The sequence below is a fragment of the Pteropus vampyrus genome, unplaced genomic scaffold (assembly GCF_000151845.1).
Source record: "Pteropus vampyrus isolate Shadow unplaced genomic scaffold, Pvam_2.0 Scaffold89, whole genome shotgun sequence".
NCBI lineage: Eukaryota > Metazoa > Chordata > Mammalia > Chiroptera > Pteropodidae > Pteropus > Pteropus vampyrus.
The window spans coordinates 1189549-1209054 of record NW_011888870.1 but is presented as its reverse complement, the minus strand read 5'-3'; the positions used below and the strand labels follow the sequence as shown (position 1 = coordinate 1209054).

The window sequence follows — 19506 nt, the reverse complement described above, 5'->3', positions numbered from 1 at the left end:
CTGTTCCAGTGGCCTAGATAAAAGCAAATACAAGTTATAAAAGCAATGCAAGCTTTGAGGAATTTAAATGTAGCTTAGATTTAAAGCTTTAAACCATCCTTTAAACTCTTAAAGCAACCCTTTCCCAATGGAAAGGCGATTAACCAAAGAAGTCATCATGAGGGAATAAATAGAAGAGAAAAGAGCTCTACTGACGGTGCCTTCTTTTATGCAAACCTGAGTTTCTGTGTTTATAAATACTTGAAGGGCACGTTAATTACTTGGATCAAAATAGATATATTTCCTCTTCTAAAGAAAGCCTACTTTTAAGAACTTATTAGCCAAATGACTATAGTAACGTATAGAATTAAATCACCGAAAGAATGAGATAAAGTTCAGATTTTGTTCAGAGTTGTTAAATACTGAGTTGGTTAGACATCCAGACTTCTGATAACCCAGCTGGATATGAAAAAAGAAGTTTCTTATAGTTGGTGCTCTTTACACCATAGTTTCAGATAATAGCAAGATAATGGTAAATACCATAGGTTGGTAAATCATACTAATAACAGTAGAGTAAAACCTACTGTGTGGAAAGTGCTCCAAAGAGGACTATTCATTGTAACTGTAGAGTTTAAAAGGAAAAGGCACTAAACTGCATTTCCATGCCAGGGTTTTTGTTTTATAATTTTCCCGTTAAACTAAAGACAGCATAACTTTCAGTAGATTTCTAATTTTTTATTATTTATGTATTTTCATTTGTAAATCGCTTAAAAGTATCAATTTTACTTATGCTTTGGGGAACTTAATGAAAAAACAGGATAGAGCAGATATGTAAATTGCCATATTCACATGAATGATAATTTTCAGCTTAAAGAGAAACAAAGATTTAAAAGAATTGTGGATTGCTCACTTTTTCCCTAGATCCTTGCTAATCAGTTTAAAATCTTGTTTGTGAAAGTGTTTAAGTTTTGTCTATCTGACATGTTTTAGGTCAGAGGTCCTCAAATTTCTTTTAATACAATAAACTTTTCACCACAGGAAATGATATATAGTGGCCTATATTAGTTACCTATTGCTAAATAACAAAGTATCCCAAAACTTAGCAGCTTAAAACAACAAGCTTTATTTATATCTCATCATTTCTGTGGGTCAGGAATTTAGGAGCTGCTTAGTCAGTGGTTCTGGCTCAAGGTCTGTCATGAAGTTGCAGTCAAGACATCAGCCAGGGCTACTGTCATTTGAAGGCTCGACTGGCCTGGAGGTTTCCGCTCTTCAGGTGGGCCACTCACATTGGTATTGGCAAAAGCCACAGTTCCTTGCCACGTGGACCTTTACCTGAGGCTGTTTGAGTGCTCTCCCCCAGAGTAAGTATCTGAGAGAGAGCAAGGAGGAGACTGCAGTGCCTCTTACGACCTAACGTCAGACATTAAACACCATCTTTCCTACCATAGTCATTAGGTACAAGTGAGTCACTAAGTTCAGCTCATACTTGACAGAAATTAAGCTCCACCTTTTCAGGGGTGGATTGTTCACTCTCTGACCAGTTTGTTTTAAAAGCTCTACCATCTGACACAATTTATTTTCCTTCCTCGCACATGCCAGGCACATTCGCACTCTCCTAAACCCTGCGAAAGTTTTATTCCATTACAACCTTAGCGTGAATCTAGAATCTCATCTAAATCTCATCCAGGGGCAGATGATGCTCCTGGGTATAATTCCTTAAGTACAGCTCCTTCTTTTAATCTGTTAACCTGAGAACTAAAGAGACAAGTTATCTGTCCCTCCACCACATGCACACACACCCCCCACACGATGGTGGGGGCAGACATAGGTAATGGCTAAAACGTTCTTGTTCAAAATAGGGGACAAGTAGGTTATCGAAGAGTAGCTCATCCATAGCATTTCTGAAATCCACCTGGGCAAATGTTTGGAAGTTCTGCTGGTCAGTACTCAGCCCTTCTGCTTACTAGAGGTGAGTCTCCCTAGCTCTGGGCTTTCGGTTCCATCCTCTGAATCATTGTTCCTTTTCCTTGAAAGGCAGCTTGTGTTTGCAACTGTGTGTTTTCTCAGCCTGCTTCTTTCTTGTAGAGGTTTTGGAGTTCAAGACTTTTTTGTACTGTCTTTATTCCATTAAGCCCAAGCTTGCAGTGTTTCTGCCAATATAACTCTCTTAAAATCTTTGTGGTCTCCTATGAATATTGGGGTTCACTCTGTTAGACAAAACTCATAACCAGTAAAGATCAAAATCAAGTATAGTACTAATTCATGTTTGTAAGAAACAAATTTATCAGTCTTCTATTTAAAATTATAAGTTCATTTGGGAAGAAAGGAAATTAGGAGAGAAACTAATAAAAGCAAAGTGTAATACTTTTTTTTATTAAGCACTTACTCTGTGCCAGGCACCTATTATGTATCGAATCCTATTTAATCCTCAAAAACTCAATCAAAGAAGTATTGTATCCTAGTTTACAGATGAATAAACTGAAACCTAGAGACATTAAATAACTTGCTAAAGTTTTTACAAGTTTAGTTAAATGGTAGAGTCTGAATTTAAACTCCAAAAGTTCACACCCTTAAGCACTAGGCTGTACCACTTAAAGCATTCAGTAACAATGAAATGATTCCACCCATACATTATTGTTTCATTCATCTTCAGATCTATTGCTCAAGTTAATTCAACTCAACTCAAGAAGAGTTTCCAGTCACAAGACCTTTTGGTATCTATAAATTTGTATGACAAACATAGCACCTTATTGTCTTGAACTGAGAAAATAAGAGAACATAGAATTTGTTTCATCCTGACTCCAAGTATTACTTCTTTCTAGGAATTTCATGGCCTTTGTCATAATTTTTTATTTTAAGAAAATATTTGTCTTAGAAATTAACTGCTGGTGAGGAGACTGGTTTAGCTAGAGATTTTGTTAATGCCATAAAGAGAATCTGAAAGGTTTTTTTGACCAATATACTGCTCATATATATGTCTATGGAGATCCTAGATTGTCATTTACCCTCTTCTCTGAGTTCATGGCAAATCATTGGATTTAAATGATGCCTCATCAAAGTTAAAGAAGCACGTAAGTGGAAAAACTAATGGCACATTGTGCATAGTAGATATTTGAATTCCGAATGCGTAGTAGATGGATATATGAATAATAGCTGGATGGGCTGTGAGTGGTGTCCAACAAGCTCCTACTGAGCTTGGCTGTTTAATATGGAAAACAGTTGGTGGGTTTCAGAAAAAGAATGAAAGTTCTTAAGCCTTACCACTTATAGGAAGCAATTTAGACTGGCCTACAGAAATGTGCAATGTTATTCTAAAAGAGAGGACAACAGGAGTATAGGTGGTGATAGTTCAGGCATATAACACACTAACATTTCTTAATAACAGGGCAATGCATAACACTACAAGCTTATTTTGAAGATAGGAAAAACTTCAAAGCCATATATATACATTTTAGAATATCACTGTAACTAAGGTGTAAATTGCTAGCAGAGCACCGTAATTAGAATAACTGGTCAAAACCACTATGATTTATCTGGGCACTTTGGAAGTTTAAGATGCAAGTATCTTTATTAACGTTTGCATTTTTATTATATACCAGCTTCAAGAAAAGATATTCTAACCTTTAGCTTCATATTAATTAAGACTTAGATACAAGAAAACGACCATCCAGAAGGAAATTTGGTTTATTTGTTTTTTGTCCTTTTAACAGGGCCAGTGGTAATCTATTTCCAAATGATTACATTTCTTAATGGAGAATTTCTAAGTAAGTTTGTTATGCTCCTAATTCCACTTTAGGAGAGATCTAATAGCAATTGCAGGGTGCCTTGGGAGCAGCAGTCTGTAATCATTTTTTCTTTTTGCTCTAGTAATTATTTTGAGGTAGAACATCCATACGTGTATATTTAAAATCCATCTCTGATATTTATGAGTATTCTCTTACCTGATTTCCCTGAGTTAGGTATTACTTATACATCAGCCTATATTTTTTTTTTTCAGCCTTAACTAAAATAATCACATCAGGTCAGTTTCTTTTATCAAATTGGTCCTCTCTTTTCTGTGGTTTAGAATATCTTTCATCTATTGCCACTTTCTCCTGAAAGTTCCGATCTTAGATTCAGAAGCCTTCAGGTCTAATATTTCAAGTTAATGCTGCTTTTGGTTTATAGTATAAATGAATATGTATGTACATGAGGATACTCTTACCCTACATGAATCTCAAATTCTGAACCTTTCATGTTTTTACAAGTTTATTTTTATCCACACCTTACGAATTCAAGTTCACAGGATCACTCCCTCAACATTGACAGAAGATGTATAAAATTAAAAGGTGTGAAATTCAGATAAGGCTTTTAAGGCACCCTCTCTTTAACTTAAATGTTTTGCTTTTCACCTAATGATTTTTTTAATCATACTTTTTTTAGACCTGTGTTTGATGAGAGAGCTATCCAAACTATAAGGCTCTGGGGACAATCCAAGTTTTGAAGTAGGATTTTATTTGAGCTAAACAATTAAATGACTTTTTAAAAATTTAGAACATTCAATGAAGACTCGTTTAAAAAAAAAAAAAAGAATTTCTCCCATTAGGTGATGGACAGGCCTAATTACACAGGAGGAATTTCTTATTCAAGTAATAGGCTAATAAGATTGTTTTCTAGAGCTTCAGATTCCAGTGCTAATAACCTATGAAATGGAATGGATCTTTGCTATCATTAACTCAATTCAGATTGAGATCAGATTCTTTATTTATATTTAGGAAAATAAAAAGAAAAGAAACTCTAACCTACTATTTTATTAATTGAACACTGAACTAGACGCTCAGGGAGACTAGAAATGTGAAAGACAGCCCCAGCCATCAGATGCTATGGCATAGTAAAGTAGGAAAAATAAACCACAATCATAATGATAGATACCCTAGATGTAATATAGGCAGATGTTAAAAGAATTCAGAAAAAGAAGTATGGAGATCTTCTCTAAGTATGGGGTGATTAAAGAAGAGGCTTCAGAAGAAGGTAGCATTTAGGATGAATGTTGAAAAAAAAAGTAATTCATTAGGTAGAGGAACAGTGGAAGCCAGCCAGCATTTCCATTTGATGAAATTCAGTGAGCAGGGATAGAACAGTACAAGTTGTGATCAGACAATGCTGAGCAAACTTCATCAGCTAGACCACAACAAAAGGTAGTAATGGTAGATACAGCCCCCAAAAATTGCATAACTGATTATAGAGACTGGAGTACCAGACTGTTTTGGCCTAAGTTCGAGTCAGCCCATTTTCTCATCATTTCCTGTTTTAATCTGTTTACATAATTTTCTTATACATACATATATGCATACAGTGCTTGTTTTGGACCTGGGTTCACCACCACTCATTAGCTATGTGACATTGAGAAACTCACTTAACTTGATCATCGGTTTCCTTGTTAATAAAATGTAACTAATAGGATCGCTGTGACGAATGAAATAACTAAAGCATGTAGTACAATACCTAACATATTGTAGGCAGTTATTTTTGTGGAAATTGTGTATATAAAGTTATATACAACATTGCTAATTTAAAACATTTTATGCTTTTGTGGCAATACTTTGAAGATTTTAATCATAATTCTTTAGGCTGCACTTTGGCTTTGAAGGTACCAGAATCTATGACCCTGATGGCACTCTGGCTTATTCACATCCATGTATCTATGTATTCAAGGTGTAACAACCCCCACTACTTCCTGTGCTCTTCTGTATCTGAGATAGAAGCCAGGTTTATGCTGCAGCTTTGTGTATGTCTTGTTTGATCTTTTAACCTGACTCTTCTAGAGAACTTGTTGGCTCAATCTGACTTCAAAAGCCCAGCATGTGACCTTGCTGCCTTGCTTATAATTTCTTGTCTGCTTTAATGGGAGAATTCCTAATTGTAAGAGAGCAAGTACTGTGGTACTCCAGGATCATCATCATCTGCTGCTTGATAATTTGTCTTGCTTTTTCTATCGTTATAACCTAGTGCTCTAATCTATCCTGAGATTTACTCAGTATTTCTCATCACAACATGCCTGTCGCATTATTAATTGTATTTGGTTTCAGTGATACAACCCATCTTTGGTAAAATTAGGAGAAGATCCCGTACCCAACTGAGAGTGCAGATTTGAATCTTTGTTCCACGAACGTGTTAGTGTGCAATCTTTAGCGAATAGTCATCTATCTCAGGACTTTGTTGTGGGATCTAAATGAATCATCTATAAAAGATTATTTTGTTCACGGTATATTTTAGTAGGAATATGATTATCCATCATAAAGATAAGTAAAATTTTATTTTAATATTTGAATTAAAGTTTAATAAGTATGATAAATTTTTTAAATCAGGTAAAACCATTTTATATCATTAGTAATTTTTACACTAACTTTTATGACTTAGGTAATTATTTGAACAATATTTCAAAAATATTTGAAACATTAAAAATGAGTTAAAATGTTTACAACAAAAAATATTAAATCTTTTGTAGTAGAAGAATTACTTTGAAATTTTTCACTAGCCTTAAAGGAGAAAGTCATATTTTTCTCTTAATTGATTTCAGAAGGGCTTATACATTCCCCTGTGACACCATGGATCGTCCCAACGTTTTAGGATGGTACTCGCCATATTGTGGGATATATGGTAGTGAAAAAAAGTATTTTCACTAACGAAAAGTAGCATTTGACTCAAGTCTTTGCCTTTGACATTTAATAGCTATGTGTTGTTGGACAAATTTTTCAAACTTTCTTATTTAGCTTTCTCATCCCCATCCAGCAGAAAGTTCTCATTAGTTTCTTAAATAGTTGTGATTCTCTTGAACAACTGGTTGATTTTAATCATAAAGCCATTATAAATCAGCATAGTGAGAAGATTGTCTTGATTCATGTTGACTTAGAGAGTTTAGATAAAATCTGGCCTATCTCCAGCAAATGCATACAGTTTTATAGCATGTACTTTGTATCTTAACCTCATTCCTGGCTCCGTCTAACCTCCTTATGCTTATTTCTCTTTTTTTTAATTTTTATAACCTGTATTTATTTTTGTATCATTTTAATCTATGGAATCTGCCTTTAGTTCTTCCTGCAACAACATTCAAGAAAATAAATAATGCCTCCTTCTCAGAACTAATGTAATGTAAATAATGAGTGATATACATAGTAGGTAGCCTTAATGTATTTTTTTTTACTGAATCGAAGAACATTGATTATAGCTGCTTTGAACTGAGGAGAGTGTAAATAGAATTTGGTTTTAAAGAGAAGATAAAGCTTCAGAGGAGAAGATTGGCTTATTGCCAGGTGCCCAGAAGTTTTCTGAAGTTTACATAAAGATAAATGAGTATGTCTGGAAGATTCTTTTCCTTTCAGCCTTAAACGTGCTAAAATACTCATGTTACTCATCTGGATGAAGGTGTCCATCCATCTTATATACAGCTCACAACCGTTTTATATTCACAAGGTCTTAGAAATGTATTAATGGAGTTCTCTGATTAATGTGTCTTTGTAGGAGATACTTTAAGGATAGTTTCTCTGGTTTAAATCATGTATTTAAATGAACTAGATGTAGACAGTGGAATTAGATATTTAGAATTCTTATAATTGTGCTAATGATTTTTATTTAACGGGCCTTGAATTTGTAAAAGAAACATCATGTTTAACTGGTGTAAACTGCTCCATGAACTCAGAATTCAAATATGATCACAGCTAGTATTTTTAAATTAATCACTCAACTAGTCACCTGTTGTATTAGTAGAAAGTACGGCATCTTCCTCTTATAAATTCTACTTTTCCCTAAGTTATCCTAAGAACTTCAGCGCCTTACATAATCCAAAAAGGGTTCATCATACCCAGGATGTGGTGTGCTCATGTCTGCATGTATGAGAGAGTCACGCAAAAGTCTGTTCAATCTGCCACTGCACCTTCCTGCCACACGGTAGTGGTGTTGAAAACTAGTCTTCCCCGTCCAACAGAAGATGCAGGTTCACTGTTGATCCAGATGCCTGTGTAGGCCACCATGGTACATCAAGGAAGGTTGACCTCCTTGTCCCTCTTTTTGTGATAAGCTCAGGGTACTCCATGGTTGAGTTCCCAAGATTACAGCTATTAGGACTCAGCTCTTTTAATTCATATCACAGATGCCGCTCAACTGCTGTTCTAAAAGCAACACATTGTGTCAGCACTGGTCCTGATATCTACCACCTCGTAGCCTCAGAATCACATTTCCTCTTTCCTCCATGGGCTCCAGGGCTAGTATTTAAAAAAAAAAGTCATTTTTTCTGGAAACCTCTGTGTTATTTAGCCATCCCCTAAGCAAGACTACATCTAAGCAAGGACTGCAGGAGGTCTTATTCCCAGCCCTACAAGGAAGGCTGCTGTCGGTGACTCAGGAGATTCACCCTTCCAAGAAAGTTTTTCTCAGTGTTCTCCAGGGTCTTCATACCTACTCCTCTTGGAGGTGGTGATTCCAAAGCCATTTTCTGCTTTCTCTCTCTTAGGTGAAGTATGAAAAAAATTGAATTTAATTTCTGGCAGGGCATTCTGCTACACAAGTAACCAATTTCAAATGGAAGAGCAAGGTTTAGATGATTTATATTGCAAGCGCCTTCATGTTTAAAATGAATGAAAATAGAAATGAGCAAGAGAACAAGGGATGAATTTAATAAAATAAGTGTGATGGAAATACAAAACAAGCTGTTTCAACTAATGTGAAGGATTGGGAGAGGATTCAAATGATGAATTATATTAGCACCTCAAGGATTACTGGAATAGAAATTTTCTCTTAATGTTCAGAAATTTTATTTATGTAAACACTTTCTGCCGCAGAGAGAGAGAGAGAGAGAGACAGAGAGAGAGACAGAGAGAGAGAGACAGAGAGAGAGAGAAAGGAAAGATACAGTGGAACTCCAGAACAGGAGTTCAGTACCCAAAGTTGGAAAATAATGTTCTTTCTTTAGTACAGTGTTATGGAAGGGGAGTAATCAGTTCTCAACTCTTATCAGTTTGCTTTTAGAGTTTATGGGGCCAAGGAACTGCCATGGAAATCATAAAATGGAGGCCATGATTTAGCGTGACTTAGGTGAAGACTTTTGGTGTGAGTCACTCTGTAGAGTCACACCCCGTTCAAATAGGGACTCTGTCCGAACCTAGATAATGAGGCTGCTAGGCAAGAAACAGGTCTCTTTTTTATCAGTCTATACTCGGTGTCTAATTATAAATTATTAACAAAGTGGCTTTTACTCTACCTATACCTGTCCACTGTCGATGTTATAATAACTAATTTTCTTTGAGAGTAAGAATGCCTAATGATTTTTTTCAGCCCTGAAAGCAAGTTTCTTGTTTCTTCTAGTGTTTTAATATTATTACTTTGTGTTTTATATTTGTTTTAAAATACTATAGATGAAACCTATTCAAAAGATAGGAAAGCTTGATATTCTCAGAGGGAGTTATATTTGGGTGCTTCTGCTCCATGTGAGATGCATATGCTCAGTGGTTGTTTTTTTGTATTGCAGGCCTTCCGGGAAGACCTGGAGTGCCTTATTCAAGAACAGCTGAAGAAAGGTTACAACCCAACTGGATTGCTAGCATTACAGCAGATTGCAGATTACATCATGGCCAGTTCTTTTTCGGGCTTTACTTCACCTCCCCTCAGTATGTCAGTTTTGGAAAGTTTAAACAATTATAATTTTATCTTTACTTTGAACACTGTACATTTTTAGCAACATATTCTGTTTTGGTTCAGTCCTTAAGTTTAAACATCTAACACTTAAGTAACATAGTATTAAGAATCTCTTACTTTTTTATATCAACTAGGCATTTATTGGACTTTGTGAGGATGACAAAATACTTATTAAATGTGGTCTCTGCTACAGATATATGTATATTTTAGTTGAAGAGACATACCACGAATGCACAAAAGATTAAAACTGCAAGTTAACTATAGAGGAAAAATTACAAAGTAATTCATAAGAAATTGCCTAATGACCCTGTTCAAGTCATGCCATGAATTCAGAGTTGGAATTGATTATTGGCTAAAGTGAACTGAGAAAACTTCAGGGAAGAAGAGAATCTCGAACTAACCAGGTTCAAAGAATGGAGTAGTTTAGAACTTGGTGTTAAAGAGGGGTTAAGACATTGTATTTATTAACGTCTCTTCACGAGAGCTCCACTTTGCTGAGCTTCATACTGTAAGGTACCAAGAATGATAAGAGGTTGAGTTCGAGCACTTTGCCTCTCAGTGAGACGTGCACCGAACTCACTGTGGTGCCAGGGCAGGTACACAGAGTGCCGGCGGGGACTGTCGAAGACGGCTTCACATCAGAGTCAAGCGATTTTCTTTTCCTCTTTTTTTTTAAAATTATCCTTCTCTTCCTTTGTTTCTTCGTTCCTTTTTTTATTTCTTGGTTAAAGGTGTATAAGTAGAAGTTCAACGACTTCAGATACTTTCCAAATAGAAAAATGGCATAAAAAGAGACATGATGGTAGGAACATGCCAGGCGAGGGTATGTTTGTAGAACTCTAAGTAGACGAGTATGTTGGCACACACATACTGGTTAAAGAATCTTTGAAAGAGTCCCAATTTGAGGTGTAAGTGCTTGAACTAAAGAAATGGTTGTGGGGACAAAAAGGAAGAGCGATGAGAAAGGCATCGCCAGGGAAGAGCAGAGAAGACTTAGCGACGGGTTTAGCGAGGTAGGGGTGGGGGCGGGGATCGTGGGAGAACGAGGACTTCCAAAATCATTCACTCTTCAGAAGAAACAGAAAAATTCTGAGGTCGAGTAATTTGGTTTGCTGTTTCTGTAATACTGAGTCTATTATGCGTCAAGCACCGTTAGGGATGGTGGATACAGTGATAAACAAGACAGACAAGATTCTTGTGGAAACAGAAAACAGACAGTAAATAAAGAAAAATGGTCAGATAATAAATAGGACGTGCTATGCAGAGAATTAATATATGGCAATTTGATAGGAGTAACTAGGTGACTACTTCAGACTGGGTGACCAGAGAGAATCTCTCTGAGGAGGTGACGTTTAAACTGAAATCTGGATTGCAATAAGGAGCAATCTGTATTAAGAGAAAGCATTCTAGGTGGAAGGAACAAGTACAAGTGTCAGGTGGGAATAGGTGAGAATGAGTTTGGCAGCCTCTTCAAGGAACAAAAATAAAGATGCTCTGGAGTGTGGTTTTTGAGGGGACAAGTAAAACAAACTGAAGTCAGAAACATAGGCAGAAGCTAAATTACCTGGGGCTTCACAGCCAGAGCTGGAAGCTTGGGTTTTATTCTAACTTTGGAAAGCCATCTTAAGCAAGAGGAGATGTAGAAAGAATTAACTGGGAGATTTCACGGTAATTGTTAGACAAAAATAGGAATGTCCAAAGTTGGAGATCTAGTTTGGCTTGGGGAAGGGAAGCATGCCAAAGGTGCCAGGGGAGAGTTGCCAAGACATTGCGACAGTGGGAAATGGAGTCCCGGAGCTGCAGAGAGGCTGGGGCAGTGCACATGGAGTATTACTCAAAGCATAGAGTCAATTAAATAATCATACAAGAGGGTATAGGCAGGGATGAGTCTGAAAAGAGAATTCAGAAGTTGAAAGAGGAAGAGTAGTCAGGGAAGGCAAGTAAAAAGAGGAGCCATCCTGTGAATGTTCTAGATACTAAGGCAGGAAAGGGAGCTTGGGGGTGCTGGCTGGGATGCACAGAGGCGTGGCAGCAGGAAAGCGCTGTCCTGGGTTTCCCAGGAAAGAGGTCCCAGGTTTCCCAGGAAAGAGGTCAGGGAGTAGAAGTCAACCAGTTGGGCTGGAATATGTGTGTTGTGCTGTGAAAAGTGGGAGTTAAAGTTGGAAGGACAGTGAGTGTAGGAGAAAGGTTAATGGTTGACTTTGAAATTTTGTCAGAAATTATACTATTTTGTGTGGCTTATGTATTGAAACGATTTCTTTGAATTAGTTCACAACATCTTAGAATTAGAAGATCTCACATTAGAGTGCTGACTTGGGACTTCTCTTTAAATGTTCTGAGAGCCCTGGACTCAGATTGTCACACGGTAACAGCTGACTGCTGAGTTGCAGCTGTCAGTTCAAACCAGGTGTGTGCTCTCCAGTACCCTGCAGGCTGCATCATGCTCGGTTTATGCATTTGCACGAATTTCCTGGCCTCTGTAGGCCTTCAAATTGGGGGCTTCTGCAAAACTTTGAGCAGAGCAATAGTGAGGTTAAAGATGGTGCTTTAGGAAACTCAGTCTGATGGCTTTATGCAGAATGAATTCAGAGAGAGAGGGACTACAGGCAAGGACAAAAATGAGAAGGCTATGGCAAGGGTTACATGTGAGGTAAGACCTTGAGTTTGGAAATGAGGGGCCTTGTGAAAGAGAGTGATGGAACGCGGTGATCAGTTACACATGGCACAGGGAAGCGTAGGAGGGAAAGGTTACTTAGTGTTTGCGTCTGCAGGGATTGCAATGCCGTCAATATTAGAAGAGTAAGGAGAATAGAGAAGATAGGAAAAATCGGAAGAAATAGAATCACCTTTAGATCCTTTTAATTTTTATATTAAGTTGCAAGCAGTTAGAAACAGAAGACTAAAAATGGGGCAGAAAGGCAAATATATAGTGTTTTCATGGGAAAATGTAAAATGAAAAAAGAACATAATGGAAGACTGAGATTTGGGAAAGAGCCACAGTTTGGGAGAAAGTAGGGGAAGGGAACTTGTTGAAGGAGGAAGAAGAAGCAGGTGAAAGGGAACAAGAGATCCAGGACAGTAAATACAGGCATGGAGAAGAATTCTGGGAAAGAGGTGGTAAGTGGTGTCAGAGAGAATGAAGACTGGGCAGAAGTTGAATTTGGTCAAAGTAGAACTTAGCAGTTGAGCCATTAGAGACCAAAATTGGTTTTTGTTGTTTGGGGAGGGCAGAAGCCAGACTACTTTTGAGGTCTTTTCATCATAAAATTAGCAGGAACCTCAGTATTAATAACACTTTCACCGATGGAATCGTGTGACCATTTTCCCAGTGTCGTGAGCCTAACTCCCTATCAGTTCACTCCCTAACAAGCACTGGATGAACAGCAAAGATCGCTGATGCCTATTTTTTTACTCTCACTGTATTTCTCTGAAAGAAGATAAGCTAATGAAACATTGTGTGGGCCCATAAGTTTCAGATCATTATTTACAAGGCTGGACACTCCCAGACTCAAGCTACCTCCTGGCAGTTTCCAGGTAAGGGATTACTTGACCTGAATCTCTTCCCACAATTTTTCCTCTTTTAGGTCTCGGCATGGTCACACCTATCAATGACCTTCCTGGGGCAGAAACATCTTCATATGTGAAGGGAGAAAAACTTACTCGCTGTAAACTTGCCAGCCTATACAGAATTGCGGACTTATTTGGATGGACACACCTGGCAAATACATATATCTCAGTGAGTTCTTTGGCTTTATATTCCTTTAAAAAAAATAAATAAATAACTAGAAGGCAACTATACTCTTCCCACCTTTACTCAGAAGTCCAGTTTTTAGACTATTCTCTAAAGCTAGCATGCTGGATCACAACCTAATCCTGATTTAAACCCTACTTCCAAGAGAGGCTGCAGTTCTCCCAGCTTTCTTCTCCATTTGCTATCTGTGTTGCTCCTTTAATTCAGAGCAGCTGTAGAATCTATCCAGGAAGTTATTGTCTCTCTCCTTGTTAATTGTATCTGAGCATCGGCGACATTAAAAAAAGCATTTGGGGCAGGGAAGATAAAGGGGTCAGGGAAGTTTCCTCCCTGGTATTTATTTTTTTGTGTGTGTGTACTTTTCCCATCTTGTTTTCATGTTGCCAGACTTGGAAGCAATACAATGTTTGGAATCAAAAAATTATGAAAATACCATGTGATGAAAATAGCACAGACAGAAAGTTCAGTCTTCCAATAAATTCCCTTTCTCCCGGCCATTTCTGTTTCGCCTTCCATCTCCACCTTAATTCCTTCCTAGGAAGAGACTATTCTCTTTCCTTTGCTCATTTTCCCTTAATTTCCATGATATAAATCAGGATTATAGTCATTACCACATTCGGTTGAATAATATAGCATTTGTTTCGCATGAATGTAGCTGACTCTAAGCAACCTTAGAACCCCCAAAATAATGCTTTAGTTAAATCCAGTAAATGAGAAATTCATGTCACAGTTTTTTAGCAAGCACTTGAGGGTTGAGGGGAGAAAACCTTGCAAGGAAAGTTTCATGAAAGCAACACGAAACCTGCACACCTTTAATTTCTGCTTTTTTCCCCTTAGATCTCTCACAATTACTTGTCGTAAATATATTCCTAGTCATGTTTACACTGCAAAATATGAACACCTCATAGTAATTTCCTATTGTCTTTTTTTTTTTCTCTTTCTCCCAGGTAAGAATAAGTAAGGAGCAAGACCACATTATAATAATTCCCAGAGGCCTGTCATTTTCTGAAGCCACAGCCTCCAATTTGGTATAATTTTCATTCCTATGTTACTTGTTCTGTGTGTCCTTGTGCTTTTCTGAAAGTTTTAGCTTTTAGTATAGGATGGAACAATAAATGATACGGATAAAAATTTAAAAAAAAAAAAACATTTAAATCTGTGAACACGGAAGAGTTTGGAAAGTTATGTGGATTCATAAGCTTTAGGGTTCAAGAAAAACAGGATAGTTGAAGAGACAATAATGAGTTGGTCTTATCAGTGAACCTATCCATGTTTTGAAGGGAATCTTTTGAATATTTTCCTACCCCGTACACTCTGGAATTTTTTTTTTTTTTAAAAGATACACAAACAGAGTTAATATGTGTTTTATAGATAGATTTAAACAAAGCTCAGATGGTATGAGCATAGGGTCTGACCTTCTAGTGTTTTACTTTCCATGATTGTACTCCTAGCCACTGTCATTGGTCCTAGAACAGCAGGAACTACATTGGTTCTGGGAGCTGAAGTGTCATCACATGGAAATTTTCCAGCCAGTTCGGTAAATGCCAGACTTGTCCAGACCTTTAGTGAAGAGTTTTAAGTTATTCAGAAACTGCTTCTTCCTAGTGAGTTTCGTTGCAGACTACCTGTTTTTGTAAATAAACTTTTATGGGAAGAAGGCCATACCCATTCTTTTATAGTTGTTTATGACCACTTTTTGTACTATAGCAGCAGAGTTGAATAGTTGCAACAGAGGCCCACAATGTCTAAGGTATTTACTATCTGGCTTTTGACATAAAAGTTTGCCACCACCCTGGTTTAACTTGTAGAACGCAGGTAAACTTTGATACATGTGTACCAATTCAATGTGTCTTTCTGATTTTTCCAGGTAAAAGTCAATATAATAGGAGAAGTGGTTGATCAGGGAAGTACTAATTTGAAAGTTGACCATACAGGATTCAGTCCCCATGCTGCAATCTATTCAACACGTCCTGATGTTAAGTGTGTGATACACATCCACAGCCTTGCAACAGCAGCTGTAAGTGACTGTAGGGCCAAAACCAACAATGACTCTGGGAAGTATATTATTTTCATGGCTTTCCGTACATGATACTCTACTATCTGCATTCTTTCAGACCCTGCCATTTAAAATCATATTCAAAATTATAATCTTCCACATAACCAGAAAGCAAAAGGCCCTTTGAGCCAAATGCTACCATTCTAGGAAACAAATGGCAAGATAGCATTCCCATTTTTGAACTAATCAGTTTAATAATTGGGTCATTGAGTTCTTTGGAGCAAAGCTTCTTGCATAATATTTGGGACAGCATTTAAATTGAGTCATATCCCCTACATCCTTTTCTTTTTTTCCTGGAACAAGCAAAGAACTACAGTGGGAGGTAGGCTGGAATGGCAAATACAGTGAATAGGCCAGTGCTTCCTGAGCTGGCTAAAGAAATCGGGTTCCTGTGAAAGTGTGGTTAATAACTGAATATGTTACCTTGTCATGGACCCAATCATGTAGGTATCCTCCATGAAGTGTGGGATCCTTCCAATTTCTCAAGAGTCCCTGATCCTGGGAGATGTTGCCTATTACGACTATCAAGGGTCACTCGATGAACAGGAGGAGAGAATCCAACTGCAGAAAATTCTGGGGCCAAGTTGTAAGGTATGTAGTAGAGCTCCTATCTAAAGAGCTATTTTTGCTGCTGTTGCTGTTGGTGAAAGCAGTGTGAGCTATGCCAGTCATTTAAAGTAACTGCTCTGGGATTCTATTTTAGGTGCTGGTGCTCAGAAATCACGGTGTGGTTGCACTTGGAGAAACAGTCGAAGAGGCTTTTCATTATATTTTTACTGTGCACATGGCCTGTCAGATTCAGGTAGGAAAAATTACTCACACACCCCTTTATTTTTTTGCTTTATTAATTTGCTTGTTGAGTTGGGTTTTGTGTTTACTTATTTCCAAAGTCTTATTGGTTGTGGCTTTTGTTTTGTTTTGTTTTTTAAGAGAAGTTCTGCTTTACTCAATTATCTCTTGAATTTAAAATAGAAGGAAAGAAAACTAAAATTTATGTATAGAAACACACAAATCTTAGTGCCTCATAACATCATTTTTCCCATAATCTCATTTTTTAAGATAGTATAATTGCACATTTCTCTATTTTCACCCTCTGATAGTGTGATGCCAGTCGAGACACAAAGGCAGCCACAAGTCATCAGTGATCGGATGTATTATGGCCACTTTTATAAAAAAACGTGAGCAGAGACAGAGGTTTTATGAACTCGTGTAGTTTCCAATGTTTCCACAGCCTTAGCCTCATTATTATAGTCAGTTGAATATTTATTAGCCAGTTTTTCGTCAGGAAACTGAATGTATTTAATGGCCTTACTTTCCCTCTTCAAGAAAATCAAGCAGGTTCTCTTGAACAAATGGTGATAATCTTCATTTATTGAAAAAGTCACAAAAAAGGCGAGGGGGGACTTTCTGCCAACTTTTCCTTGTCTTAACAACCAATTTTTTTTTTTTTTCTTTAATGGTCCCTCCTTCTCAAATGAGGCAATGAAAGGCTTAATTAAATTAAGATAATGAGCTAACTTCTGCATAAATATCCTTAAATTCACAGTATAGTGTCAATATTTCTTTAAAATTAACACTTTCAGCAAAGTATTAACTGGATAGCTATGGGGAAACTGCAAAAAAAAGAACTTTAAAATTTGGCAAGAGAATTCAGTTTCTTGAAATATGTAAAAAGGTTATGTTTTCCATTGGGGAGGATCAGAGCCCTGGCAAGTGTCTTTTTCATTCAGAGAGATGGAAAAGATACTTCAGCTGCCTACTTTCCCAAGTGTGTTTGTTGCCTTGTTTTTTGTTGTTAGTAGCCTAAACAAGTATTAGATAGTTGTTGAATCGAAACCGTGCCTTTTTAAAGGTAAAATACTCCTTATAGTCTTTAAAGTCTTGTGCCTCTGTATATTTTGCCCCTGATTACAGGTGCAGGCATTAGCAGGGGCAGGCGGAGTAGACAATCTGCTTGTACTGGATCTTCAGAAGTATAAACCTGTCACTTACACTATTGCAGCAGGAGAAGGAGTGAATGTAGGTTCCCATCAGAAATGGAAGGTTGGCGAGATTGAGTTTGAAGGGCTGATGAGGACTCTGGACAATTTGGTAGGTGAAAAATTGAACATAAACTTGGATTTCATGTCTTTGGATTCAAGAGCAGATGTTCCCATCTCCCTTTGGTTTGGAACATGCTCCTTGCTCCTCCAGCAGCTGAGTTTGACCCTAGGAAGGCATTCAAGTGTAATCTTGCCACATTTTTAAGAATCAGTGAGACATGCAAATGTCATCTTATCTTAGATTTTACCCTCTTTCTCTAAGGGTCAAAGGCAGATTGCCTTCAGAACCAAGAACAAAGACGTAAATGAGCACTGTGATTTGGCCTCCAGAAAACTGGTTTATAGCTAGGAAAATGCTTCTAGTGGGCAATTTTGAAATTACCTTTGTCAGGAATGATTGTGAGTGGAAATCGCATTGTCAGCTGGAATCAGATCTTGAAAGTTGCTTGACTTCAACTCTAGTGTAATGTGGGGTTTGGAAGGATGTTTTCCCCTTTGTTTTGCAACAGAGGGGTCTTTCTGAATCATTCGTTTAGAGAATTAGAATCCAGATGCTGTGTTTGGCACAGGTTTTATTGCTTCAAATGTGGTTTTTTCCTTCCCTTAGGGGTATAGAACAGGCTATGCTTACAGGCATCCTCTCATTCGAGAAAAGCCTAGGCACAAGAGTGATGTGGAAATCCCAGCAACTGTGACTGCTTTTTCCTTTGAAGATGATACAGTGCCACTCTCTCCTCTCAAATACATGGCACAGAGACAACAGCGTGAGAAAACAAGATGGCTGAACTCACCAAATACCTACATGAAAGTGAATGTGCCTGAGGAGTCTCGGAATGGAGAAACCAGTCCCAGGACCAAAATCACAGTATGCCACTATTTTACGTGGTTTGCCTTTTCTAAATAGTTTGCCTAGTTACTCACGAATTGAACATTCTATGTCAAAAATATTGGGAAAGTACAATCATTGTCATTATTGGATTAACTTTGAGCAAGGCATTTTGTTCTAAATGCCATACATGAATTATCGCATTTAATGCTAATGTGGAGAGGATGCTGTTTTTCTCTCCTGTTTTTATAGGTGAGAAAACCGAGGTTCAAAAGGGTTAACTAATCACTGTGATGGTAAAGTCTGGAGCCCAGTACTCACCCACTGCGTGATACCGTAATACCGCTTTGTGGTTTATATTGTTACAGTAAATCAGAACTATAAAAGTTATCAACACCTAATGGTGCCAAAGTTTCAGGAATACCACACATAGCTACCCTTATGCAAGATTTTATAGAGAAATGGGTTATTTTATCTTTTGCAGCATTTTGCTTTAGATTTGGTTTAGTTTTGGAGTGCTTATAACCAAATATTCCCTAGATACTCAAATTTAGTTCATCCTATCATGTAAATCAGTAACATTTAATATGGAAATGTCTATGCATCAAGCATTTTATCCCTAGCCTGTAAGATTTCTTATCTTCTAGTAAAAGAGTATAACTAAGCTTTTAAGTTTTCTAGAATTAATTTTATTGACAGAGACCGATGGCCAGCTATCACTAGTCTTGATGAATATTAGCCTTCTTTAAGGGATATAATGGGGGTAAATAAGAAGAATTCTCTAAGGCTTTTCCATCCCTATGGTTCTGTTATACTGTAGACTACTACTATATTATTCCCTTTGTAAAATGCTGGTCAGGGGCTTGACATTTTCTGTCAGCCAAAAATAAAAAATTACGTCTGGAAAACTAAATCTTAAGAGATTCCTTGAGTCCTTCTTAGGCATCATCAGCTGAACATTCAGTGCAGGTAACAACTCTGAATGGGGGTTCGTGTGAGATCAGGCTCTGTGTCTATGCTTGAAATATTTTCAGCATCGTATTTAAAATGCCAAAAGGAGAAACGTTAAATAGCAGCATAACTGAGCATTCATTTGAATATTAACAATATTTTTAAGTGAATGCTTATTGCGAGCCCTTTTCTAAAATGAGATATACATTAATTGACCAATAAATACTGA

At 37.3% G+C, this 19506-nt stretch overlaps 1 protein-coding gene across 7 annotated transcripts in view; it reads left to right on the top strand.

Moving 5' to 3' along the window:
• Positions 1–19506, top strand: part of ADD3 (adducin 3) — a 114605-nt gene that overhangs the window by 86841 nt on the left and 8258 nt on the right. For all 7 annotated transcript variants that reach the window (XM_023532733.1, XM_023532731.1, XM_011363760.2 and 4 more), the window contains 8 exons: positions 9485–9623; positions 13236–13387; positions 14350–14430; positions 15270–15419; positions 15906–16049; positions 16162–16260; positions 17373–17549; positions 18108–18365. In XM_023532733.1, the coding sequence (XP_023388501.1) occupies positions 9485–9623; positions 13236–13387; positions 14350–14430; positions 15270–15419; positions 15906–16049; positions 16162–16260; positions 17373–17549; positions 18108–18365 (1200 nt within the window). The remainder of the gene's footprint in view (positions 1–9484; positions 9624–13235; positions 13388–14349; positions 14431–15269; positions 15420–15905; positions 16050–16161; positions 16261–17372; positions 17550–18107; positions 18366–19506) is intronic.